This window comes from Hemiscyllium ocellatum, chromosome 1, assembly GCF_020745735.1.
Source record: "Hemiscyllium ocellatum isolate sHemOce1 chromosome 1, sHemOce1.pat.X.cur, whole genome shotgun sequence".
NCBI lineage: Eukaryota > Metazoa > Chordata > Chondrichthyes > Orectolobiformes > Hemiscylliidae > Hemiscyllium > Hemiscyllium ocellatum.
Genome location: NC_083401.1, coordinates 165,629,590 through 165,657,238, shown reverse-complemented (window position 1 = coordinate 165,657,238; position 27,649 = coordinate 165,629,590). Strand labels below are relative to the sequence as shown.

General features: G+C 44.4%; 1 protein-coding gene across 5 annotated transcripts in view; it reads right to left on the bottom strand.

Annotated features, from left to right (window-relative positions):
• fhdc1 (FH2 domain containing 1) overlaps positions 1-27,649 on the bottom strand; it is a 148,363-nt gene that overhangs the window by 64,820 nt on the left and 55,894 nt on the right. For all 5 annotated transcript variants that reach the window (XM_060827560.1, XM_060827553.1, XM_060827591.1 and 2 more), the window contains exon 5: positions 14,635-14,737. In XM_060827560.1, coding sequence (XP_060683543.1) covers positions 14,635-14,737 — 103 coding nt within the window. The remainder of the gene's footprint in view (positions 1-14,634; positions 14,738-27,649) is intronic.

The following is a 27,649-nucleotide window of genomic DNA, read 5'->3' as shown; positions in this document are numbered from 1 at the left end:
GTCCCATTGAGTCCAGGTTTCTCATGGGGCTTGGATGCTACACTCAACCAGATGTCAATGGTACCTTGACTTCCACTGCACCCCTAGAATTCAGCTTCTTTGCAGTAAAGGTGTTCAAAACTGAGTGGTCCTAGCAGAGTCGAAATTGAGCATCAGTGAGCAGTTTAATGCTACGCAAGTGCCATTTAGTTGCACCGTCAATGACACCTTACATCATTTGTTGTTTATCAAAAGTAGATAATGGGGCAGTAATTGGCTGGATTGGATTTCTCCTTTTCTTTTGTGGTGACGGCACACTCAGATAATTTTCCATATTGTCAGGTAGATGCCAGTGTCATAGAATCACAGAGATCTACAGTACAGATAAAGGGCCTCCAGGGTAATGATCACAGAGATCTACAGTACAGATAAAGGGCCTCCAGGGTAATGATCACAGAGATCTACAGTACAGATAAAGGGCCTCCAGGGTAATGATCACAGAGATCTACAGTACAGATAAAGGTCCTCCAGGGTAATGCATCCATGTTGGTCAAAACAGCGACCTAACTATTCTAATCCCATTTTCCAGCACTTAGCCTGTAGCCTCATATTCCATGGCATTGCGAGTACAAGTCTAAATATGTTTTAAATAGAGTTATAGTCATAGAGATGTACAGCACTGAAACGTCGATTCCCCTGCTCCTCGGATGCTGCCTACCTGCTGTGCTTTTCCAGCATCACACCCTTGACTGAAAAAGACCCTTCAGTCAACCTGTCCATGCTGGCCAGTTATCCCAACCTAATCTATTCCCATGTGCCAACATTTGGCCCATATCCCTCTAAATCCTTCCTATTCATACACCCATCTTGAATGTTGCAATTGTACCAGCCTCCACCACTTCCTCTGGCAGCTCATTCCATACATGCACCACCCTCTGCATGAAAATGTTGCCCCTTAAGTCCCTTTTATATCTTTCCTCTCTCACCCTAAACCCAAGGCCTCTTGTTCTGGACTCCCCCACCTTGCCCCTTGTCCATGCCCCTCATAATTGTATAAACCTCTATAGGGTGACGCAATGCTCCAGGGAAAACAGCCTCAGCTTATTCAGCCTCTCCCTATAGCTCAAACTCTCCAATCCTTTCACAACATCCTTCCGATAGTAGGTAGACCAGAATTGCACACAACATTCGATAAGCGGTCTAACCAACATCCTGTACAGCCATAACATGACCTCCCAACTCCTGTACTCAATGCTTTGACCAATAAAGGAAAGCATAGCAAATGCTTTCTTCACTATCCTATCTACCAGCTTACAAGGAACTATGAACCTGCACTCCAAGGTCTCTTTGTTTTGTAAGTTTGCAGATGACCCCAAAACTGGAGGTGTAGTGAAAAAGTGAAAGTTACCTCCGATTACAACGGGATCTTGATCAGATGGGCCAGTGGGCTGAGGAGTGGCAGATAGAGTTTAATTTAGATAAACGTGAGATGCTACATTTTTGAAAGACACAATCAGGGTAGGACTTACACACTTAATAGTAAGGTCCTAGGGAGGTATGAGTTTCACAAAGTCTGACTAAGGGAGTAGTTGGTTCCAGAGCACAAATACTTCAGAGTTCCACAGCCAGAATATGACCGGACCCCATAGCCCTTGCTGTATCCAATGCCTTCAGCTGTCACTTGTGGAGTGAATTGAGTTGTCTGAAGGCTGGCATTAATGGGTTGGGTTTTTAATACCAATTTGATCTTTTTTGCGGTCACTTTTACTGCTCCCAGTTTGCTCCAGTGTATTTATAGAAGAAATAAACATTCTAATTTTCCAAAGCTAGTCTAAACAACTTTCATAAACAGTAATTAGTGGGTGAAATGCAAGAAGGGGAAAATTAAAGTACATGTGAGTCAGATATTCTGGTGTTGGTTCAGTAGCTCAAATGCTCCAGAGTTTGAAGTTTTAATCTCAAACTGATTATCTGATCCTGATTTACTCATTCTAAACATGTACGGGACCTACCCACCAGATGTACCCTGACCTTGTCCCACTCTCCACAGCTAGAAGCAATTACATTTAAAGATTTCAAGTGAGGGGGTAAAGGACCTAACTGAGGAGCCTGTTGCAGGTTTTATGAGCCCAATGACACACATTTGAAATAGTCAGTACTGTCATCAATCATCTTTCAAACTTGAAGTGCTGTAACCTTTCGGAATACCCAGCGACAGGATTGCATGAAGGGCCTGGATTTTGTGGTCAGCGACAGGTGGAGTGCATTTGACTCACCTGGAAGGAAAATGCTGACAGGAACCTAATGGATCTCTGCGACACGGCTTCTACCTCCCTTGATACTAATTTAAATCTGGTGCCAGGTCAAGGGGACCTCGAGGTAGACAGCAACAGTAACATCATCAGGTATAAACTCAGACACTAGAGAAGCATCAGAGGATTGGGTGAATGGGAAACAGTGGCAAATTGATCTCAATTAGGCCACTGGGAAGTAAGGAGTCGAGAGTGTGGCGTTGGAAAAGCACAGCAGGTCAGGCAGCATCCGCGGAGCAGGAGGATCAACATTAGCCCTTCATCAGGAATGAGGCTTGTGGGCTGGGAGGCTGAGAGATAAATAGGAGGAGGGGTGGGGTTGGGGGGAAGGTACTGAGAATGTGATAGGTGGATGGAGGTGGGGGAGAGGTGATAGGTCAGAAAGGAGGGTAGAGCAGATAGATGGGAAAGGTGGTGAACTTAGAAATGATAGAACAGGGTACTTCTCAAATAGTCAAAAGTTAAACCAGTGGTAGTCCAGAGAGATTTGAGGATTTTAACTCATGGATCATTGTTCGTATAGGTACAGAAATTGATTGAAAGGGGTGATGGAATTCATTTCCATCTGGAATATTAGGATATAAGTGGGAGAAGCAATGCTGTTGAAAACCCTGGTTAGATCACACCAGGAGCACTCTATGTACTTTGGGGCACCACACCTTCGAAAGGATTAATTAATCTTGGAGTGAATGCAGCAAAAGTTTACCAGAATGACAGCTGGATTCCAAGGGTTTCATTACGAAGTGATATAACATAAACTATGGTTATGTTCCCTGGAATTTAGCAGATTAAGGGCTGGTTTGATCAACATTTTTGAGATATGAAGAAACACGGATAAATCAGATGGAGAGACGCCATTTTCATAATTCTAAGACGAAGGGACATATCCTAGAAATTATAGCTAGATCTCTCAAGTGTGAAAATCAGAATCCCAGGAATGTGGTTTGGGAGGAAGACTGCCTTGCACAAATGACACAAAATGTTAAGTTTAAATAATTGATAGTTTCTTTTTTCCCTGAAGTATTAATAGATATGGTCCAGAGGTAAGTGTTTGAAATTAGACTCTAGGTCATTCATTCTGCAAGGCTTGTGAAGGTTTGTAGCTCAGGTTGAGGTTTAGGGTGTAGATTTGCTCACTGAGCTGTAGGTTTGATATCCAGATGTTTCATTACCTGGCTAGGTAACATCATCAGTGGGGACCTCCAAGTGAAGCCAAGACTTGACAAACTCACAAAAAAAGACAAAACCGATAACACGGGGCATGGATAAAGAACGTATCAGACCAGACCCTATCAGACACAGAAAAAGCGGTTCTAGTAAAAGGAGTAAATTTCAATTCCCGAGACGCTGACAGGAAGGATTTCCTAGCGGCATTAGAAACGACATTGAAGGACAACAATCTCACGGAAGAAACACAGCAAACGATCAGACAGACAGTTGCACCTTCTCTGAGCCAAAAGAGGGAAGGAAACAAACTGAACACACAGAAAAGAAAGCACTAGAAAACCTGAAAAAAGACAAAAACATTGTTATTTTACCTGCAGACAAAGGTCGGCTCACAGTCACCCTGAACAGAAGGAACTACATAGAGAAAGCCAACGTACTACTCGCTGACACCAACACCTACCAACAGGTGGAGCTAGACCCGACCCCACAATTAGGAAACAAAATTACACAATTCCGGACAATTAAACAAGATGGAATTCCAGAAAATGAAACTTGATGGGACCAACACCCCACGATTCTACTGACTACCAAAAATCCATAAACCAGGAGCCCCCCTCAGACCTACAGTCTCACTGCCCGGAACACCAACTTACAGACTGGCCAAAGAACTACACGCAAGACTGAAATACCTAGTAGAAGAGTCACAGCACTCCATCCACTCCACCCAGGAATTCCTAAAAATCATCAAAAACACCAAAATAGAGGAAGACGAAGCAATGATCTCATTCAAGGTAACAGCACTGTTCATCTCCATCAACATCGACCTGGCAAAGGAAACACTCGCCACACTTTTAGAACAGACCATCACACACACCCCAACCACCATCAATCACATTACCAACGAAAGCATCATGAAGCTACCACCCACTTCACTTTCAACAACATAGCCTACAAACAAACCAACGGCACACCCATGGGATCGCCGCTATCAGGATTCATAGCAGAAGTGGTAATGCAAAGACTAGAACAAACAGCCCTACCAATCGTCAAACCAAAAATCTGAATCCGCTATGTAGATGACACCTTTGTCATCACAAAATGAAACAAGATAGAAGAGACATTTAACATCAACAACACCCTCACAGGCATGAAGCTCACCAAGGAGGAAGAAACTGACAACAAACTCGCATTTCTGGACGTCAGTAGAAAGAAAGGACAAGGGAGGATTACAAACCTGCGTATACAGAAAACCGACAAACACTGACCAAATACTCAACTACACCAGCAACCATCCCAACACACACAAACAAAGCTGTATCAGAACACTATTCCAACAAGCCACCACAAACTGCAGCGCAGACGAACTTCGGAAAACAGAGGAGAACCACCTACACGATGTATTCAAGAAGAACGGATACTCAAAAAACACAGTCCGCAGATTCCTCAAGAACAAACCAAGACAAGCAGACCAAACACAGCCAGAAACCCTAACCACCTTACCATACATCAAAGAAGTTTCAGAAATGACAGCCAGACTACTAAGATCCCTCGGAATCCTAGTAGCACACAAACCCACCAACACACTCAAACAAAAAGTAACAGATTTAAAAGACCCAGTACAACCCATGGACAAAACCAATGTCATCTACAAAATTCCATGCAAGGACTGCCACAAACACTACGTAGGACAAACAGGAAGAAAGTTAGCCACCAGGATACATGAACACCAGCTAACCACAAAAAGACATGACCCTCTCTCCCTCGTAGCCCTACACACGGATGAGAAAAAACACCATTTCGACTGGGACAACACATCTATCCTAGGACAGGCTAAGCAAAGACATGCCAGAGAATTCCTAGAGGCCTGGCACTCCAACCACAATGCCATAAACAAGCGCATAGATCTATCAACCCCTCAGAAAACAAACAGGAAATGACATCACCACAAACCCCAGGAACCCCATCCAGGAGAAAGATATAAATAGAAAGCTGGAGACAACAGCTTCGCTTCACTTGGAGGTCGCCACTGATGATGTTACCGAGCCAGGTAATGAAACGTCTGGATATCAAACCTACAGCTCAGCGAGCAACCCTACACTCTAAGTCATTCATTCTCTCACTATTTGTGCATTTTCCACAGAACAAAGTGCATATAGACTCGAAGCTGAAATATCATAAACACTTACAATAATCATTATTCTATTAAAAAACATAGCTCTTTTAACATTATGGAAAGAACATGTTGCACACGCATAAAATTAATTGTCTGTAACAGGTTCGTTCAGAATCTATGGAATAGATGCATTCCAACAATTCAGTAAAAATCATCTGTGGTGAGATCAAAACTGAAAGGTAGTATCAACCTTAAAGCAAAGCATAATATTTTACAAAAATACATGGCAGGGAAGAAGCCATATGGGAGAATAATAATCAAGCAGCAACAAATCACCAAACAAATTCACAAGGAGGAAAACTGAGGAGTACAGGAGTAAGCTAGCCATAAATAAAAAAAAACTAGCAAGGTGAGAGTTGGTCATAAAGATAATCAGATTGAAGAAATAATAAAGGAAAATAAGGAAACGGCAGAACTGAGCAGATATTGTGCATCGATCTTCACTATTGAGGACACAAGCAGCACTTGAGAAGTAGCGAAAAGTCATGGAGAGAGGAACTCAGGAAAATCACAACCACCTATGGAGAGATCCTTTATTCAAAGGATTGAGAGGTTATCAAGGACAGACAGGAATGTAGTTTTGAGATTTCAGTAAGATTCGCCAGAATCTGATTGACTGGTGGAGCAGGCTGGTGGGGCTGAATGGCCTGATTTGTAAGCATGCACATATGTAACTTGTTCAGTTCCATAATGATTACCAATTAGTACATGATTAGCAGCAAGGTACACTTCATTAACAAGGGATTATTTTATCATTTATTTCATATTTATTTTATAGTTAAAGCTACAGTGTAAAAGGGGAGCTCCTGATAGTTCAGTGACTTCCAAGCATGACCACTTGTGGGGACTTTAACACTGTGGCCTATGGGGGAGCTGGTATTTAACTACATTTGCTCAGATGTCACTCATTGCTATCACTTTCAAGGGTATTGATGATAAACACTGATTGTTTTGTCATCATTTCACCTGTAAAACGCAAGCCATTATTCTATCTTGAGGATTCTCCTCATTTAAATGCTTCATACTACAACCACAGCAGCACCATATAATGTCTTTACAATAGTAATACATCACAAGGCACCCTTCTGGAGGGTTATCCAACAGGATGTGATACAAAGCCATTTAGAGGGATGTTAATTAGGTCAGATGCCCAAAACCTTGTTCAAAAAGAACTTTTAAGAGGGGGAAGGTCAGACAAAAGGCAGCACATGGTCAGTGCAGGAGAGAGACAGAGACAGAAACCCACACTGTTCCCTGACACAGCAGTGAACCTGCACAGTCACTGCCTTTGCTGTTTGAATTCATGTATCGCTGGACATGGGAGTGTGTCTGGGAAAATTAACACAAGGTGAAACTTACCACTAATCTTGGAGGAAGCTGTGTGGGACAGCTCACAGCCCACGAATAGAAAAGTGCAGAGTTTTTAAGTGTAGTTTTGTTGTAAATCTACAAGAGTGATAGAATGGGTTCTTTCTTGATTACATGTTTTATTGAGATCTGTCTCTTGATTAAATTTTAAAAGTGTAAGCCATAAGTATTAAGTTAGGCAGGAGCAGGGTTTTACTTTAGAGCAATAAGACAGTGCTATTTTCTGGGTCTGCAGACTGAACGAAGCAAAAATGCCCTTTAGTAGGGTGATCTGCTCTTCTCATTGGATGTGGGAGTTTAGGGTGAGTTTACGTGCTATTGAGGATTATATCTGCAATAAATGCCATTGGTTGCAGATCCCATCAGATCAAATGGATCAGCTGGAGAGACAGTTAGAGGCAATGAGGAATTTACAGGAGCAAGGGGGCGTGATGGATGGCAGTTATAGGAAGGGAGAAAGTCTTAGATACAGTCACATAGATGGGTTAACTCCAGGAAAGGTAGGAGAGGTAGGCAGGTAGTGCAGGAGTCTTTTGTGGCTATCCCCATTTCAAATAAGTACATTTTGGAAAACATACTGTTTTGGGAAAAGTAGGGGGTGATCGATTCTCAGGGGAACGTAGCACAAACAGCCAAGTTTCCGGTGTCGCGCTGACTCTAAAGTAATGAGGGAAATGCCAGGTTCCAAATGATCGATAGTGATAGGGGATTCTGTAGTCTGAGGGCAGAAATAGGAGGATAGAGCAGATGAATGTGTGGCTGAGGAGCTGGTGTATGGGAGAAGGATTCACATTTTTGGATCATTGGAATCTCTTTTGGGGTAGAAGTGACCTGTGCAAGAAGGACGGATTGCACCTAAATTGGAAGGGGACTAATATACTGGCAGGGAAATTTGCTAGAACTGCTCGGGAGGATTTAAACTAGTAAAGTGGGGGGGAGGGACCCAGGGAGATAGTGAGGAAAGAGATCGATCTGAGACGGGTACAGTTGAGAACAGAAGTGAGTCAAACAGTCAGGGCAGGCAGGGACAAGGTAGGACTAATAAATTAAACTGCATTTATTTCAATGCAAGGGGCCTAACAGGGAAGGCAGATGAACTCAGGGCATGGTTAGGAACATGGGACTGGGATATCATAACAATTACAGAAACATGGCTCAGGGATGGGCAGGACTGGCAGCTTAATGTTCCAGGGTACAAATGCTACAGGAAGGATAGAAAGGGAGGCAAGAGAGGAGGGGCAGTGGCATTTTTGATAAGGGATAACATTACAGCTGTGCTAAGGGAGGATATTCATGAAAACAGATCAAGGAAAGTTACTTGGGTTGAACTGAGAAATAAGAAAGGGATGATCACCTTATTGGAATTGTATTATAGACCCCCCCCCAATAGTCAGAGGGAAATTGAGAAACAAATTTGTAAGGAGATGTCAGTATCTGTAAAAATAATAGGGTAATTATGGTAGGGGATTTTAACTTTCCAAACACAGACTGGGACTGCCATAGTGTTAAGGGTTCAGATGGAGAGGAATTTGTTAAGTGTGTACATGACAATTTTCTGATTCAGTATGTGGATGTACCTACTAGAGAAGGTGCAAAACTTGACCTACTCTTGGGAAATAAGGCAGGGCAGGTGACTGGGGTGTCAGTGGGGGAGCACTCTGGGTCCAGTGAGCATAATTCTATTTGTTTTAAAATAGAAAAAGGATAGACCAGATCTAAAATTGAAGTTCTGAATTGGAGAAAGGCCAATTTTGACAGTATTAGGCAAGAACTTTCAAAAGCTGATTGGAGGCAGATGTTCACAGGTAAAGGGACGGCTGGAAAATGGGAAGCCTTCAGAAATGAGATAACAAGAATCTAGAGAAAGTATATTCCTGTCAGGGTGAAAGGGAAGGCTGGTAGGTATAGGGAATGCTGGATGACTAAAGAAATTGAGGGTTTGGATAAGAAAAAGAAGGAAGCATATGTCAGGTACAGACAGGATAGATCGAGTGAATCCTTAGAAGAGTATAAAGGAAGTAGGAGTATACTTAAGAGGGTAATCAGGAGGGCAAAACAGGGACATGAGATAGCTTTGGCAAATAGAATTAAGGAGAATCCAAAGGATTTTACAAATATATTAAGGACAAAAGGGTAACTAGGGAGAGAATAGGGCCCCTCAGCGATCAGCAAGGCAGCCTACGTGTGGAGCACAGAAAATGGGGAGATACTAAATGAGTATTTTGCATCAGTATTTACTGTGGAAAAGGATATGGAAGATATAGACTGTAGGGAAATAGATGGTGACAAAATGTCCTGATTACAGAGGAGGAAGTGCTGGATGTCTTGAAACACATAAAAGCGGATAAATCCCCAGGACCTGATCAGGTGTACCCGAGCACTCTGTGGGAAGCTAGAGAAGTGATTGCTGGGCCTCTTACTGAGATATTTGTATCATCGATAGTCACAGGTGAGGTGCTGGAAGACTGGAGGTTGGCAAACATAGTGCCACTATTTAGGAAGGGCGGTAAGGAAAAGCCAGGGAACTATAAACCGGTGAGCCTGACCTCGATGGTGGGCAAGTTGTTGGAGGGAATCCTGAGGGACAGGATGTACATGTATTTGGAAAGGCAAGGACTGATTAGGGATAGTCAACATGGCTTTGTGCGTGGGAAATCATGTCTCACAAACTTGATTGAGTTTTTTGAGGAAATAACAAAGAGGATTGATGAGGACAGAGTGGTAGATGTGATCTATATGGACTTCAATAAGGCATTCGATAAGGTTCCCCATGGGAGACTGATGAGCAAGGTTAGATCTCATGGAATACAGGGAGAACTAGCCATTTGGATAAAGAACTGGCTCAAAGGTAGAAGACAGAGGGTGGTGGTGGTGGTGGGTTGCTTTTCAGATGGAGGCCTGTGACCAGTGGAGTGCCACAAGGATTGGTGCTGGGTCCTCTACTTTTTGTCATTTACATAAATGATTTGGATGTGAACATAGGAGGTATAGTTAGTAAGGTTGCAGATGGCACCAAAATTGGAGGTATAGTGGACAGCGAAGAAGATTACCTCAGATTACAGATCTTGATCAGATGGGCCAATGGGCTGAGAAGTGGCAGATTGAGTTTAATTCAGATAAATGTGAGGTGCTGCATTTTGGGAAAGCAAATCTTAGCAGGACTTATACACTTAATGGTAAGGTCCTCGGGAGTGTTGCTGAACAAAGAGACCTTGGAGTGCAGGTTCATAGCTCCTTGAAAGTGGAGTCGCAGGTAGATAGGATAGTGAAGGAGGCGTTTGGTATGCTTTCCTTTATTGGTCAGAGTATTGAGTACAGGAGTTGAGAGGTCATATTGCGGCTGTACAGGACATTGGTTAGGCCACTGTTGGAATATTGTGTGCAGTTCTGGTCTCCTTCCTATCGGAAAGGTGTTGTGAAACTTGAAAGGGTTCAGAAAAGATTTACAAGGATGTTGCCAGGGTTGGAGGATCTGAGCTACAGGGAGAGGCTGAATAGGCTGGGGCTGTTTTCCCTGGAGCGTCGGAGGCTGAGGGGTGACCTTATAGAGGTTTACAAAATTATGAGGAGCATGGATAGGGTAAATAGGCAAAGTCTTTTCCCTGGGATGGGGGAGTCCAGAACTAGAGGGCATAGGTTTAGGGTGAGAGGGGAAAGATATAAAAGAGACCTAAGGGGCAACCTTTTCACTCAGAGAGTGGTGCGTGTATGGAATGAGCTGCCAGAGGATGTGGTGGAGGCTGGTACAATTGCAACATTTAAAAGGCATCTGGCATTGATATATGAATAGGAAGGGTTTGGAGGGATACGGGCCGGGTGCTGGCAAATGGGACTAGATTAGGTTAGAATATCTGGTTGGCATGGACGAGTTGAACCGAAGGGTCTGTTTGCGTGCTGTACATCTCTATGACTCTATGTCTCAAAGTAGTGAAGAGACACAGAGAGATGGAGTGAGGGAATTTGAGAAAGTAGAACCTGGGCAGCTCGAGCCACTGCTGCCTAAGGAGGAGTGGTTAAAATTAGGGTGTGCAAGGGGAGGGAATTTGAGGAGTGCAGATATTTCAGAATTTGGGGAGGAAGGTCACAGAGAAATTGGAAAACAAAGGTGAGAATTCTCCCACTGCGGGACTGGATAACTGGGAGCAGGCTCAATGGCAGTGGTGAATGTGAGGTGTGTCATAAAGCTAACCCAAGTTGGGTACAAACAACAGCCACGATATCAAAGAGAAGCCAGCAGTGCACAGGTTAGTGACTTCACTTGGTCTAAAGCCTAGACACCAGGAGAATGGGAGGGTCGGGGAGGCAAGAAGTCAATGCAGATGCCGACTCCTAACGCTGTGAAAATGGGGAGAAACCTGGAGAGACCACAGGAAGCAGAGTAGAGGGTAGCATGGCCCGGGGTAGTTAGAATGTTAAAGCAAGAGGTGGCACCTTTGTAAAGACCTAAACTTCTCCTCAGCAATGTCCACATCTCCACATTCGGCAGGTGTGTGTGTTTGTGTTCACCAAGTGTGTGCATGATTCAATTAGAATCCCTACAATGTGGAAACAGGCCCTTCAGCCCAACAAGTCCACACCAACCCTCCAAAGAGCAACCCACTTCCCTCTGACTAATGTACCTAACACTGTAGGCAATTTAGCATGGCCAGTTCACCTGACCCGCACATCTTTGGATTGTGGGAGGAAACTGGAGCACCCGGAGGAAACCCACGCAGACACGGGGAGAATATGTAAACTCAACACAGGCCCGATGTTGGAATCAAACCTGGGACCCTGGTGCTCTGAGGCAGCAGTGCTAACCACTGAGCCACCGTGGCTCAACGTTTGGGACTACAAGGGTGGAGATAGTGAGGACTGCGCACGCTGGAGAGTCACATTCGATAGAATGTTGCTTTGGAAAAAGCACAGCTGGTCAGGCAGCATCTGAGGACCAAGTGAGTCAATGATTCGGGCAGAAGCCCTTCATCAGGAAAGTGGGGAGGCAGAGGGTAAGAGAGAAAGGTAGGTGGGATGGCGATAGGTGGATACAGTAGGAGGTAATTGTGATAGGTCAATGGAAGGGTGGAGCAGGTAGGTGAGAAGGAAGATGGACAGGTAGGTGAGGTCAAGAGGGTGGTGCCAAGTTGGAGTTCTGGGATGGGCTGGGGGTTGAGGACATTTGGAAACTGGTGAATTCAATGCTGGGGCCATGTGGTTGCAGGCTCCTGAGTTGGAAGATGAGGTGTTCCCCCTTCAGTTTGCAGGTGACCTTGTTCAGGTGGTGGAGGAGGCCTAGAATGGACATGTCATCGGGGGAGTGAGAGGGGCTGTTGAAGTGGATGCCTACAGGGAGGTGGGGTTGGTTGGTGCGTACAGACCAGAGATGTTCGCCGAAAAGTTCTGCGAGTTTGCACTCGGTCTCTTTGACAGCAAAGGATGAAGTAGATGATATTCGAGGCTATCCAAGTCAATCTCTGCCGGGTTTGGAATGATCCTTCGGGATGTTGGATGGAGGTGAAGGGGGAGGAGTGGGTGCAGGTGTTTCACCTCTTGTGGCAGGGGAAGGTGCCAGGTGTGGAGAGGAGGTTGGTGGGGGAATGTGGATCTCACAAGGTCATTGCAGAAAGACTGGCCCCTACACAACACAGCTAGGGGTGGGGAGGGAAAAATATTTGTGGTGGTGGGGTCTGACTGGAGGTGTCCAAAATGTGAAGGATGATGTGCTCAATTTGCTAGATTAGTGAGGACGGTGGGGGTGGGGGATCTATCCTTGTTGCGGTTGGAGAGATGGGCTTTGAGGGCGGAGGTGTGGGAGATGGGGGAGATGTGATTGAGGGAATTGTTGATCACAGGCAAGGAGAAATTGCAGTCCTTGAAGTAGGAGATCATCTGGGATGTGCTGGAGTAGAATCGCTCATCATGGGAGCAGATACAGTGTAGGTGGAAGAATTGGGAATAAGGGATGGTGTTTTTACAGAAGGGGAGGTAGCAGAAGGTGTAGTCAATCCCTTCCCAGATCCAACCCTCTGACGTGGCACCAACCTCTTGACCTGACCTACTCGTCCATCTTCCTTCCCAACTACCTATCACAATCACCTTCTACCTGCATCCACCCATCTCCATCCCACTGACCTTTCCCCCAGCTCCCAGCCCTTCCCCAGTCCTGATAAAGAGCCCTGCTGAAACATCGACTCTCCTGCTCCTAAGGTGCTGCCTGACCTGCTGTGCTTTTCCCAGCGCCACACTCTACCTTCTGTAACCACAACTATGTGTGCCAAGCATGTGGGTGTATATGCACAAGTATGGGTGAACAAGAGTGCATATTCTGCGAGAATGTGTGTGCAAGTGTGCAGTTTTGTTAATAGTGAAGTAAATTTCTAATGTCTGGGTTTTTCCTAAATTTGCTCACCAGCCCTGTGTTGGGAAAATGATTGAGATGTGAAAGGTTGGTCAGTCCTGCTTTAACATCTCATCCAATCAAAACATATTTTACCTCCAAATACAATGCTGGAAAAGCACAGCAGGTCAGGCAGCATCCGAGGAGCAGGGGAACTGATGTTTTGAGCACAACCCTGCTGAAGGACTTATGCCCAAAATGTCAATTCTCCTGCTCCTCCGGTGCTGCCTGACCTGCTGTGCTTTTCCAGCACCACACTCTCAACTAGCATCTACAGTCCTCACTTCCTCCATAGTTTACCTCTGGAAAGGCAGCATTTTCTTCGTCCTGTGAAGAGGGTATCAAAGGATTTTGGACTCAAGTGAGTTTTCAACGCCAATATTTGCATACGGAGATGCCCTGATATGGCTGGCACCAACAGACATGACCAAGGGTTAGGTGTGCACTGTCAGAGGCCTCGTCCTTGGGTTGGAGCTGGGGACAATAACCAAGCATGCTAGGCCTTCAGGAAATAGCAACTTGGGAGAAGCTTTTAACCATTAAAACAGAGGCAGACCAAACAAAAAAGACTTGTGGATAAGCTGGACTGATGATAATGGTATTCAATGTGAGCATAATCAAAAATAGGAGCATAAATACCGAGCAGTAATACTGACAATTGACTCCATGTCAGGTTAACACATGACAGGGATTTGAATTTTTTTAAACTGTTGACTGAAACCAACAGCATATGGAAACCCACCCAGTCACTGGGAAGTATCCATAGGGATACAGTAGAAATCACAGGAGATAATAAATCTCAACAAGGTGTGACTGCAGCTGGTGCACTATGTACCATTCTGTTCCCAGCATATCCAAACATTACAGGCAGTGCAGGAAGTCTGACAAATCTGGCAAACAATCTGTATTAACTAAACTGTGAAGCAGTTGAAAAGCTTCAGAACCTTTATAGGAAAGAAGGTGCAAGGGTTTTGAAGAGAGAGAAAACAGTTAAACTCTGATAATATATTTTAAACACAGGAATATGAGCGTAAGTCTGCAAGAGAGCACCATTTGACGTTTTATAGGGAACGGTGTCTCAATGTAGAAAGGAATATCTGCCGAGGCGAAGGCAGCACTGTAGGCCAGGGATGGCAGGTGCTGACCCTGGAGAAATGGAATGCGCTGACTGTTCAGGTTCTGGCCATTCCCATCTTCTTAAACCTATTAACCATTCTGCCTTATTCTCATTGTTAGGAAGAAAAAGAGTTTCTGCTGACCTCTTCCGCCTCTGGTAATATTTTGAGAAGTTCACGCAGTTTGTCTGAGCCATAGGCTTCACTCCTTCCTGACCGAATATCTTCAACAATGCACTGATTCGACCTTAAATTACAAGAGAACAATCATTAGTATCTTGATGATGTTCAGTTTGTACAGAAGATCCAAAGGAATAATTTCATCCCAAGTTCCTAATTACTGACATCACTAGGTGCACACTGTAGCAATGGCTCTGCAAAAATTTACAAACTCCATCTGCTTAAGTTGTGGAAAACATGTACCAGTGCGATTCTAAACTTGGATTATGTCTGGTGAGATCATTCTGAGTTTTGTCACACAAGTTACAGGCCTCTCATTGGTTAATGTCCTGGTGATGAAGTAAATCAGTACATCAGCAGCATATTGACTTTTCAGTCATACACACTTTTCCTAATGTGCTAAATAAGCCCTGCGGTAAAACAGCTCACTGTGCTGTACTTTTACTTTTCAATCTGCAAGTATCCTTGTGACAGTTGTGATTAGCTGCTCTGTGACTCATGAGGACTGGAGAGGATAAAAGGAGATGTTTCCACCCCCAATTCCTTCCTTTGCAATGATTTTACTTGTGAAATGAAATTTCAAATCATCCAGCAATCCTGCCAATCTCTATTAATGATGGTCAGGAAAGGAGATAATGTTTCTACAAAGACAACGTACTTTAAATTGCTGTAAACAAAAAAAGGGCACAAAGGAAGAAAAATTTTGTTTATTTAAGATATATAAATACAATTAAAAGTTCAATTATGTATTTTAGCGAGATGGGAGTCAAAAGTTGTCCAGATGATTCTTCATCGATGCACTGATAATAACAATAACATCAAAAACAAGTCAAGGCAGGGATTTCAAATGAAGTTTCAAAACAAAACTGACATGCAGATTGGGGTGAGGAGAGAATGGGGGGGGGGTGCAAAGTGAAGACACTTTGATGAACGTAGTGAGGCTGGCGCCATCTGCTAGTCACAATGCCTCAAGTGAAAGGAAATTCATCTTCAAACATCTCTCAGCCTCTGAGGAATTCCTCTGTGTTAGTTTCCAATCAGCAAATACTTTCGTCTTTAGTTAGAAATGCCTATAATGAATATCAGTTACCCGGCAAAAGATTATGTAGTTTTTTGTTCCCAACCGTCTGATTTTCATTTCTTAAAGAAGTAGAGAAAAACCCTCACTCCTCCAGATCTGACCTCAACACTGACTAGACATTTCAAAGGCACCAAGCCTGTAACTAGTGTTCATCAGACCAACCAAACTGTGACCTGACTTCTTACTTAACCCCCCTTCCCCCAACATTCTCAGAGGAAGGACAGTCTGTTCCCAAGGGATTAGTCCACCAACTAATACTAATGCACGGTGGGAAAACCGAATGGGAGAAATGATAAATCAGAAAAGGAACATATACCCTCACGCAAATAAAACTCTTACTATAGGCTGAGTGATATATGCTCATTACATTACTTGACTTTTCCAACCGCTCGACTGCTGACTGTTGCTGTGGCAACCCAACCACCAAAGACAGAAATTTACAACGAGGGAGTGACTGAGGCGTTGAAACTCATTACAATTACTGAAGCTCTTCAACCTCACAGGCCCAACTCTAACAGCTGAAATCAATAAGGATGGATTTTTAAAAACTGGTGCAGCTCAGCTTATTAAATATCACTTTCCAAGATTCAATGACCTTACGCCCAGAATGGCATTTTCTTCCCTTGTACAAATGAAATTTGACAGAAAAGTGGGTTCAAAATGTGCCTTTCTGGTCCGAATGGTCAAAGAATTATTCGTCAGCATAGGCTGAGAGCCAGCGCATTATGACATGTCAGAGAGTCCGAGCATAATCGTTTTACCCAATCAAATTTTCTCTAAGTAAATATAGAGCCCTCAATACATTTGCATTTATCACAAAAAAAGGACCACAGAAATATCATTTCTACTTTACTCATACTGATGAACAAGAGGAAAAATCCAGACTGCAGTCAAATTTGAGAAAAAAAACTAGTTGTTTTAGTCCATATTCAAAATTATATCTCTAGTTACATGGTGACACAAACACACATACTCCTACCAAACACAATGTAACGACAACGGCCAAAGTGATGGAATATATGTCCCATTATTGTGCAAGAAAGTTTGCCGAACCATCACGACGGACTGGCAAAGTACGAACTACAGCAGAATTATTCAACTTTCAGAGCACTTTATGGGTCTTCTCTTACCAAGCTTGTCAGAGCTGTTACAACATGTCTGCATTAGGTGGAACTGAAGCCAACTAGCCCAGAGGTACGTACACTACCATTGCACTGCCAGACATCAGACCGAAAATATGATGCAATTCCTCTGACCATCAATGACCAAAACACGGATTATACAGGGTGTTCTGGTCTGTATCAAACACGGATTATACAGGGTGTTCTGGTCTGTATCAAACACGGATTATACAGGGTGTTCTGGTCTCCATCAAACACGGATTATACAGGGTATTCTGGTCTCCATCAAACACGGATTATACAGGGTGTTTCGGTCTCTATCAAACACGGATTATACAGGGTGTTCTGGTCATTATCAAACACGGATTATACAGGGTGTTCTGGCCATTATCAAACACGGATTATACAGGGTGTTCTGGCCATTATCAAACACGGATTATACAGGGTGTTCTGGTCTCCATCAAACACGGATTATACAGGGTGTTCTGGTCTCCATCAAACACGGATTATACAGGGTGTTCTGGTCTGTATCAAACACGGATTATACAGGGTCTTCCGGTCTCTGTCAAACACGGATTATACAGGGTGTTCTGGTCTCTATCAAACACTCTTGGATTGTTCTTACTCTCTGCAGTAACTCCCAAGAAACAGTCACTTTATAATATTTGCTTCACAAATGAGATGTATTTTTATTCCTTCCCAATTTCCTCTGGTCCTCCTTCTCCTTAAGATCAAGGTGATTTCAAGGTCGTTTTATGGGCAATCCTTTTTGTCCTGGAGGTGGCATGTTGGCTCAGTTGTGCCTTTGAGTTGAAATGTCAATGAAACCTCCATTAAATATTCCTGCAAACAGTTTAATGCAATATTCAAAGAGTGCAGCATTATTGACGGTGCTGTAATTTAGTGAGTTGTTTAGGAAAGGTTTTGCCTGCCTGTTCTGGTGGCTAAAGTTGATGTTAAATGATTCGACAATACGACCTGGAGAAACCATGTGGGATCTCAATCAACTCCACCAGAAAAAATTGCAACTCATCTTGCTGTTTGTGAACCATTACTGCTGCTGTATTTGCTCTTGCAGCAGTTTATAAGTAATTAGCCTCCTACTCTGTTACGTTCTGAGTATGTGGTTATTTTTTATTCACAGCTTCTGCAAGTAGATTCTTTAATTATTCATGGTGTGTAGGTGTTCTTTCTAGAGGTGGAAGTCATCCATCTGCTCGAACCTCTGTGGGTTTGGTGAACATAGGGAGAGCGCTTTAGGATCCTGTCCAAAGTGATGCCGAATGAATAGTCAGAGATTGGACACACCCTGACAGATGGAAGTTGGGCTGAAGTGGGTCCTACAATTGCTGGAGATTAGAGTCAAGGTTAGAGTGATGCTGGAAAAGCACAGCAGATCGGGCAGCTTCTGAGGAGCAGGAGAATCGACTTTTTGGGCAAAAGCAGATGCAGGTTGAGCCCTTTCGGAAGCCCTGATGGCAGCATGAGAATTACCCATAGAGTTAGAAATTCCATGCAGCGATATTTGGTGTCTGTAGCCCTTTGCTAAAGTTCCCAATTCTGCATTAAAGTCATAGACTTCAGAGGGTCCTCAACCACCTGAATTATCATGACACTGTCATCTTTGGCTATAAATTCTGTGTCTTATGGTCCTGCTCCACAGCTATCTGATGAAGGAGCCGCGCTCCGAAAGCTAGTGCTTCCAATTGAACCTGTTAGACGATGATCTGGTGTATGTGAGCTGTCTGACCCCGTTATCTTCTGCACTTCAAGTCCAAACAAGAGCACAGAAAATACAACTCAACAATTACAGCAGCATATCTCACTTAAAATATCTGAAGGGGAAAACATTCATTTGAAACCAGGAGTGGATATGTGATACTGTCCTGCAGATTTCTGTAATATAGCTGCTTCAAACCCCTCTAACATATTGTGACCCCTCTATTCAACCACTGTTGAAATGAAGTCAGATGCTATCACATAAAATATGGACCATTTTTAAATTTCATCAATTGATTTAATGCTCTGGACCTTTGTTTAAATGAACCAGGTTGTTGTGTTTTAAAACAGCTTTATAAACCACCCTGACCTGCAAGTTTTGCTCAAATGGCCGACACAGTATTGTTAAAGGAACTGATCTGCATTGAGAGAATTGTAATGACTACAGCACAGACACTTTGTTTACAACAGCCTGCGAGACAATGGCCTTCTCAAGGTGTGAATAGCTTCTTCCTCTCGGGAAGAGGACAGATCATTCGGGAGTGATAGATTTCTATTAATATTCAATCACCTTTAGCATTCACGGTGGCTCACAGGACACAAGGGATTAACTGACTGTCTTCTGAAAGAGAATCCCATTGCCTGATGGGACCATGACTGTGCACATTTGTAAGTCAGTCACATGACTGTAGCCACCCTTCTGGTTTGATTTGGAGATGCCAGTGTTGGACTGGGGAGGACAAAGTTAAAAATCACACAACACCAGGTTACAGTCCAACAGGTATATTTGGAAGCACTAGCTTTCAGAGTGCTGCTCCTTCATCAGGTGGTTGTGGTGAATGAGCAGTACACCGAAAGTTAGTGCTTCCAATTAAACCTGTTGGACTATAACCTGGTGATGTGGGATTTTTAACCCTTCTGGTGGTATAGAGAAAGGCAGGTAGCCATGGTTTTAAACAGTAACATGTAGGCAAGTGCAGGCTGCCACAGGACAGCGTAACGCCGGAATAACAGCGACTCTCTCTTAACAATTCCCAAGTTTGGACCCTATCAATGTTACAAATTGGAATACATCATAAAATGACATAATTTTAAAATATAACAAACTTCAAATTCCACAGCACTCACTCTGCAAAAAGGATTTACTGTACTTCAAAAGACTGTCACTGGGAGGGCAACCAGCTCCACAATCCCAATTAAACTTCAAAGTCAACATCAGAGCAAATATTTTCAATTTTCTTTGGAGTTTAACTTTTAAATTCCACCTCCTCTCAACTCTGTAACTTGTTCTGTTGGTTTGCATGATCGTGTGCGTGCGTGTGTTTGTACTTGTGTGTGCATATGGGTGTGTGTGTGTGTATCTGTGTGTACGTGTGTGTGTGTATCTGTGTGTGCATGTGTGCACGTGTGTGTGCATGTGTGCGCATGCATGTGTCTGAGTGTGCGTGTGTGTGTGTGCATGTGTATGCGTAAGTGGGTGTGTGTGCGTGCGTGCGTGCGTGAGCGTGTGTGTGTGTGTGTGTGTGTGTGCACGTGTGTTTGAAACAAAGACAGAAGTAGCTGGAGAAATTCAGCCGGACTGGCAGCATCACTAGTGATCCTTCTTCAGAACTAGAACTGTACTCAAAACACTGAGTCTGTTCTCTGCACAGATGCTGCAAGGCCTGCTGAGTTTCTCCAGCAATTTCTGCTTTTGTTTCAAATTTCCAGCGTCCACAGCTCTTTGATTAATTTTTACGTATGTGCATATATGTTGTGGAACTTGGGGTGAATCCTACCTTCTTAATAATATTTATGATCTTTATTGAGCGATTTTACAATGAAACGGGTTAGTTTTGATTAACTTGAGAGATCAGACGGGCTTATTTCTTCACAAGCTCATAATTGTTCAATACAAATTGAACTGACAAAAAACAAATCTTTTTCAGGAAATTCAAACGACCGCCTGGAGGAGTGAAAGGACAGGAATTTGTTCACGTTCCAGATCAACTGTTGAAGACGTTTCTTTGTAACATTACATTGTGCAAAATAAAAAGACATTCATATGAATTGGACATTGCTGGTGGAGTCAGCAGTTACTATCCATCTCTAGATTAGATTCCCTACAGTACGGAAACAGGCCATTCGGCCCAACAAGTCCACACCGTCCCTCTGAAGAGTAAACCACCCAGACCCAAAATTTGCCCCTGCCTAATGCAACAGGCAATTTATCATGGTCAATTCATCTAAGCTACACACCTTTGGATTGTGCGAGGACACCCAGGCAGAATGTGCAACTTTCATACAGATAGTTGCCCAAGGCTAGAATCGAACCTGGGTTCCTGGCGCTGTGCGGGAGTAGTGCTAACCCCTGAGCCACCATGCCATCCATGCAAAGTTAGTGAGCTGTCTTCTGGAACTGAACAAAGAACAAATGACAAAGAAAACTTACAGCCCAGGAACAGGCCCTTCGGCCCTCCAAGCCTGAGCCAATCCAAATCTACTGTCTAAATCTGTCGGTCAATTCCTAAGCATCTGCTCCCCACCGACTCATGCATCTGTCCAGACGCATCTTAAATGAATCTACTGTGCCTACCTCTACCACCTCTGCTGGCAACGCATTCCAGACACCCACCACCCTCTGTGTGAAGTACTTGCCGCGTGTATCCCCCTTAAACTTTCCACCTCTCACCTTGAAAGCGTGACCTCTTGTTACTGAATCCTTCACCCTGGGAAAAATCCCCTTGTCTATACCCTTCATGATTTTGTAAACCCCAATCAGGTCCCGCCTCAATCTACTTGTTTCTTAATGAAAACAATCCTAACCTACTCAACCTCTCTTCATAGCTAGCACCTTCTATACCAGGCAACATCCTCGTAAACCTTCTCCGCACCCTCTCCAAAGCACCCACATCCTTTAGGTAATGTGGCGACCAGAACTGTACACAGTATTCTAAATGCAGCCGAACCAGTGTCTTGTACAATTTTAACATGACCTGCCAGTTATTATACACAATACCCCGTCCAATGAAGGCAAGCATACTATATGCCTTCTTGACCACTCTATCCACCTATGGAGCAACCTTCAGGGTACAATGGACCTGCACTCCCAGATCTCTCGGCCCATCAACTTTTCTCAAGGCTCTTCCTTTTACAGTATAATTGACTCTAGAATTAGACTTGCCTAAGTGCATCACCTCACATCACCTCACCTGCTGCAGTCTTTGTTGTATATGTACATCCACAGTGGGCTTAGGAAGGGAGTTGCAAGATTTTGACCCCTCAACAGTGAAGAATTGGGAATATAGTTCCAAGTCAGGATGATGTATGGCTTGGAGGGAAACTAAGAAGTGGTAGTGTCCCCATGTATCTGCTGCCCTTGTCCTTCTAGATGGTAGCTATCACAGGTTTGGAAGGTAAAACTTGATGAGCTACCACATCTTGTCAATGATGCAGGCTGCTCCCACCTTGCGTTGCTGGTGAAGGGATTGAGTGTTGGAAAGCGGGAAATGGGAATCCAACCAGCACGTTGCTTCATCTGAATGGTGTCAAGCTCCTTCAGTGATATTGGAGCCCCACTCCTCTCGGCCCGTACTTTATCACACTGTTGGTTTGCTCTTTATAGATAGTGGACAGGATTCGAGGAGACAAGAGGAGTGCACCTCAACACATAATTCCGACATTCTCACCTGGCCAGTAGCCAAACTGTTTATGTGTCTGGGTCCGTTTAGGTTCAGGCCATTAGTAACCCCCAGGATGTGGATAGTTGGGGACCTTAGCAATAGTGATGTTGCTGAATATCAAAGGATGATGGTTAGATCTGTCTTCCTGGAGAGTGTCATTGACTGCCATTTGTAAGGCGTGAGTATTATTTGTCATTTATCAATCCAAACCTGGGCATTGTCCCCGTCTTGCTGCAGAGTAACACAGACTACTTCAGTACCTAAGCAATCACACACATGGTGCTGAACATTGTGCAATCGTCAGCAAACACCCCCCTTCATTTCTGACACTATGATAGAGGGAAGGTTATAGATGAAGGAGCTGAAGATGGCTGTGCAATTTGTTTGGGGGAGAAGGGGAGGGGGGACAGAAAGGATCTGATGAAAGATTGCCTCCACTGCCAGAAACCAGGGCGTGTAAAAACACAGCATTGGTACTGGCATTGCCCAGAAACCTGACACACACCAGTGGTCAATGTCTGCTCAGTATGACCAGGATAGCTCTCGGGAGGTCATGTGCAAAGCAACAGTGACTCCTGACCACTTTAAACAATCAGAAAGAGAAACCAGCATGCTCTGAAATACTGGGTGATCACAGACCGTGCAGGTGGGGAAAATGCACAATTTTCAATCTGGAAGAACGTGAAATCGCATTTTGGGAAAGACGATGGAGGTGCTACTGAGCTAGCAGTAAGTGAACATGCAATGGGTCAACTAACAGCAGGGGGTAGTCACAAGCTGGGCAATACCGGGCAAAGACATTTCATTGGAGAATACTTCAGCTAGTAGCAAAATATATCCCTCGAGTCAAAAGGAACAAATCCTTTTGGTTTGAAGATATAAGATTAAATGCGTACATGTCTACATGTTGCAGGATCCAACTCTTACAGTAGGCAAATTTCAAATTCCCACCAACCACCTAGAAATTAAGTTTGCAAAAGTCCATGAGTCTGATACATGGATTACAGAGGTGAGCAAAACTTGGGTTAAGATTTAAGAAGGTGGCACAGGCCAATGAAGGCTCCTTTAGGGCCATGGATGGAGGTGAGGGGGGAGGTGTGGGCGCAGGTTTTGCAATTCCTGTGGTGGCAGGGGAAGGTGCCAGGAAGGGAGGGTGGGTTGTTGGGGCGTGTGGACCTGACCAGGACACAAAGGAGCCTTCCACATCCATCAAAGTTTTACCTGCACATCCACCAATGTCATTTATTGCATCCATTGCTCCCGATGTGGTCTCCTCCACATTGCGGAGACTGGACGCCTCCTAGCAGAGCGCTTTAGGGAACATCTCCGGGACACCCACACCAATCAACCACACCGCCCCGTGATCCAACATTTCAACTCCCCCTCCCACTCTGCCGAGGACATGGAGGTCCTGGGCCTCCTTCACCACCGCTCCCTCACCACCAGACGCCTGGAGGAAGAACACCTCATCTTCCGTCTTGGAACACTCCACCCCCAGGGCATCAATGTGGATTTCACCAGTTTCCTCATTTCCCCTCCCCCCACCTTACCTCAGTTCCAACCTTCCAGCTCTGCACTGTCCTCAGGACCTGTCCATCTCCCTTCCCACCTATCCACTCCAACCTATCACCTCCATCCCCACCCCCACTCACCTATTGTACTCTTTGCTACCTTCTCTCCACCCCCACCCCCATTTATCTCTCCACCCTGGAGGCTCCCTGCCTTCAGTTCTGATGAAGGGCTTTTGCCTGACGTTCCTGCTCCTCGGACGCTGCCTGACCTACTGTGCTTTTCCAGCACCACTCCAATCAAGACATCTGACTGCTAGTCCTAAAACGGTTTTGAGCTCAGATTCGGTCAAAAAGAATGAATGCAGAATGTCTGCGTTTTGTCATCCTTAATGTTGTATTGTTATTTCAGATAAACCTTAACACTCACCGTAACAAAAATGAGAAATTTGCTCGCGTTTTGTTTTTGTGATGGGAAATGTTACCATTGTATTAAAAATGGACTTTCAATATTCATTGTCACTAATTTGGTTTTTAAGAGCTGGGCCTTGCATGGCTCTGTGTAAGGGAGTTTTCAGAGTGTCATAGAAAACCAGACCATGGCTTCTGTGACAAAGCACATAGCCCATTTCCACCTTTTCTCCATGACATTTCATAGACAGTGCAGTATGACAGGAAAGTGGGGTGTGAGACGATGACGCAGGAAGACACAGTCAGCTTCAATAGGTCCAGCCCACCTGTGTGATTTCAACAATGGTTGATTACCGGTTAATAACAGCCGGTAATACCTCCTCCTCCACAGAGATGAGGGAGTCTCCTATTTGTGGTCATCTGTCAGTGATAGCGTCATAGAGGTGTGTCGGTGAACGTCCACTATCTGTTTGGCTGATGGGGATTCCACAGTTGAATAGCTGGGTGTGTGCGCAGTCTGGGAAGTGTGGATTTGCAATATACACCAATGCTAAGTGTAGGATGGTGAGCTGAAATGCATGGATGCTAGGTCTGATGCCCATGTGATAGGAGATTGTTGGTAAGGAAAATGGGAAAGTGGTCCACTGAACCCTGACTGAGGCTAGTGCTGCAGCTGGTAGGCTACGGCACTTGAAAATGTTTGCACTGACCCTAGCCATTCAGGTACAATGTGAGGCTAATGAATCCTTTTGTGGTTCTGCATTCAGGTTGTTAGGAATGGACACTTGCTGGTGATAGCCTTAGCTCTCTGCCGTGTTTGTACATGTCCTGGATGACTTCCCCTGTCCAATGGGACATCACCTCTCCTTTCCATATCCTCCACCAAGACGTCGAGAGTGCAATATCTGAAATGTTCTCTCTTCCCTGTTATCCATTTCTCTTCAGGGTCAGATTCTATTCAATTGCAAGTCAGAGCACCTGCTATACCCACTCTGCGATTCATCTTTAGGAAGGGCAGCAGAGAATAACAATGACAAGGTAATATTGGTGCTGTCCAGCTGATATACAGCATACACAAGTTAGTGGTCAGCCAATCGATAGCACATTCAAAGAAGCAGGCAACATCAACTTGGAATGTGGGTTCATTAAAAACAGCAGGCACATGGGTTATTATAATTTCACCTCCATTGCATTTGCAACAAACCGGATACGAACTTGAAGTGAGATGTTTATTGTTTTAATACCGTTGACAAAAAATATTTGTAAGTGTCCCAGTTTGTAGTGCATTCCCAAGTCGATGTATATGCAGTATGTGTAATCCTTCCATGCCAATCTTTATAGGAATGCTAATATCTTTGTTGTGAACTTTGTCGAATGAATGTAATGGTGAAACATACTGATTCAGATCACCATGTACATAGGAACTAGACCGAAACAGTGCCATTTAGAGTTATAGAGGTGTACAGCACGGAAACAGACCCTTCGGTCCAACCCATCCACGCCGACCAGATATCCCAACCAAATCTAGTCCCACCAGCCAGCACCTGGTCCTATCCCTCCAAACCCTTCCTATTCATATACCCATCCAAAAGCCTCTTAAATGTTGCAATTGTACCAGCCTCCACTACATCCTCTGGCAGCTCATTCCATACACGCACCACTCTCTGAGTGAAAAAGTTGCCCCTTAGGTCTCTTTTATATCTTTCCCCTCTCACCCTTAACCTATGCCCTCTAGTTCTGGACTCCCCCACTCCAGGGAAAAGACTTTGTGTATTTATCCTATCCATGCCCCTCATGATTTTATAAACTTCTACAAGGTCACCCCTCAGCCTCAGACGCTCCAGGGAAAACAGCCCCAGCCTGTTCAGCCTCTCCCTGTAGCTCAGATTCTCCAACCCTGGCAACATTCTTGTAAATTCTTTCTGAATCCTTTTCAAGTTTCACAACATCTTTCCGATAGGAAGGAGACCAGAACTGCACGCAACATTCCAACAGTGGCCTAACCAATGTCCTGTGCAGCCGCAACATGTATGTGTACGTGGGTGGTGCGTGTATGGAATGAACTGCCGCAGGAAGTGGTGGAGGCTGGTACAATTGCAACATTTCAGAGGCATTTGGATGGGTATATGAATAGGAAGGGTTTGGAGGGATATGGGCCGGGTGCTGGCAGGTGGGACTAGAGTGGGTTGGGATATCGGGTTGGGACCTCCCAACTCCTGTACTCGATACCCTGATCAATAAAGGAAAGCATACCAAACGCCTTCTTCACTATCCTATCTACCTGCGACTCCACTTTCAAGGAGCTATGAACCTGCACTCCAAGGTCTCTTTGTTTAGCCACACTCCCTAGGTCCTTATTAATTATGAAAAATTTGCACTTATCTTTTAAACCCTTCAATGTCCCAAAGGAACCAATTAAGGCATTTGAAACAAAAACTGAAATTGTTGAAAAACCCAGCAGGATTGGCAGCATCTGTGCAGAGGGCCAGTCACCTTTCTTCAGAACTGATGGAAGCTAGGAAACAGTTGGTATTACTGCAGAAGATGGAGTGGGTGGGGAGGGGGAGAGGTAAACAATATGAGGGAGGTAGAGCTCAAAGAGAGAGGAAAAAAACATTCAGACAAAGGACTTGGACGACTGCCAGTGTGAGACAATGAAGAGTTACTCTTGAAGACTATCAGTAGCAGACAATGGGTTGGGTCTGGTAGGAGCCAATGTGATGATGCAGCCAGGTGTGTAGGGATTGGGTAAGGCCAACGGAAAAGGTGCACAAGCTCAAAAATTGTTGAACTCGACACTGAGTCCAGAAGACTGTCGCGTTACTAAGAGGAAAATGAGGTGTTGTTCTTCCGGTTTTCACTGAGCCTCACTGGGAGTGCTCCGGCCAGCCTGAAGCAGAGATGTTGGCCAGGGAACACCGTGGTGTGCTGAAGTGGCAGGCAACTGGAAACTCACACTCATTTCTGCAGACAGAAAGAGTGCAAAATGGTCGTCACTCCTTCGAAACACAGTCACTGATTCGATGCAGGAAATTCACCCAATACTCTGTGGTGTATCCACAAGAAATCAGTACTGACAAAAACACCATGAAACACCCAAACAAAAGTAAAATGAGGTAAACAGAAGTGTTTAGTAATGGGCAACCTCATCAAATGATGATGTACCAGGACTCACTGCCCTTGGGTGTTTCACAGAACAAATATGAAACAAAATCAGACACCACATTTTTGGTCACCTGACCGTAGGCTTGGATAAAGAAATGTCTTAAAGGGACAGAGACTGTTGGACGGACAACAAGATTGAGGGAAGGAACAGTAAGGTAGGGTTTTGGCAACTCGAGGTGCAACTTTCAAAGACAATGATGAAGAAAACAGAGGATAACATCTGTTCACATGGGGCGGGGGGGAGTGTTCAGTCACAGCAGGTACCTGCAACATGAGGTGTCATGCAACACATTGAGGAGATGTCTGGTGAGG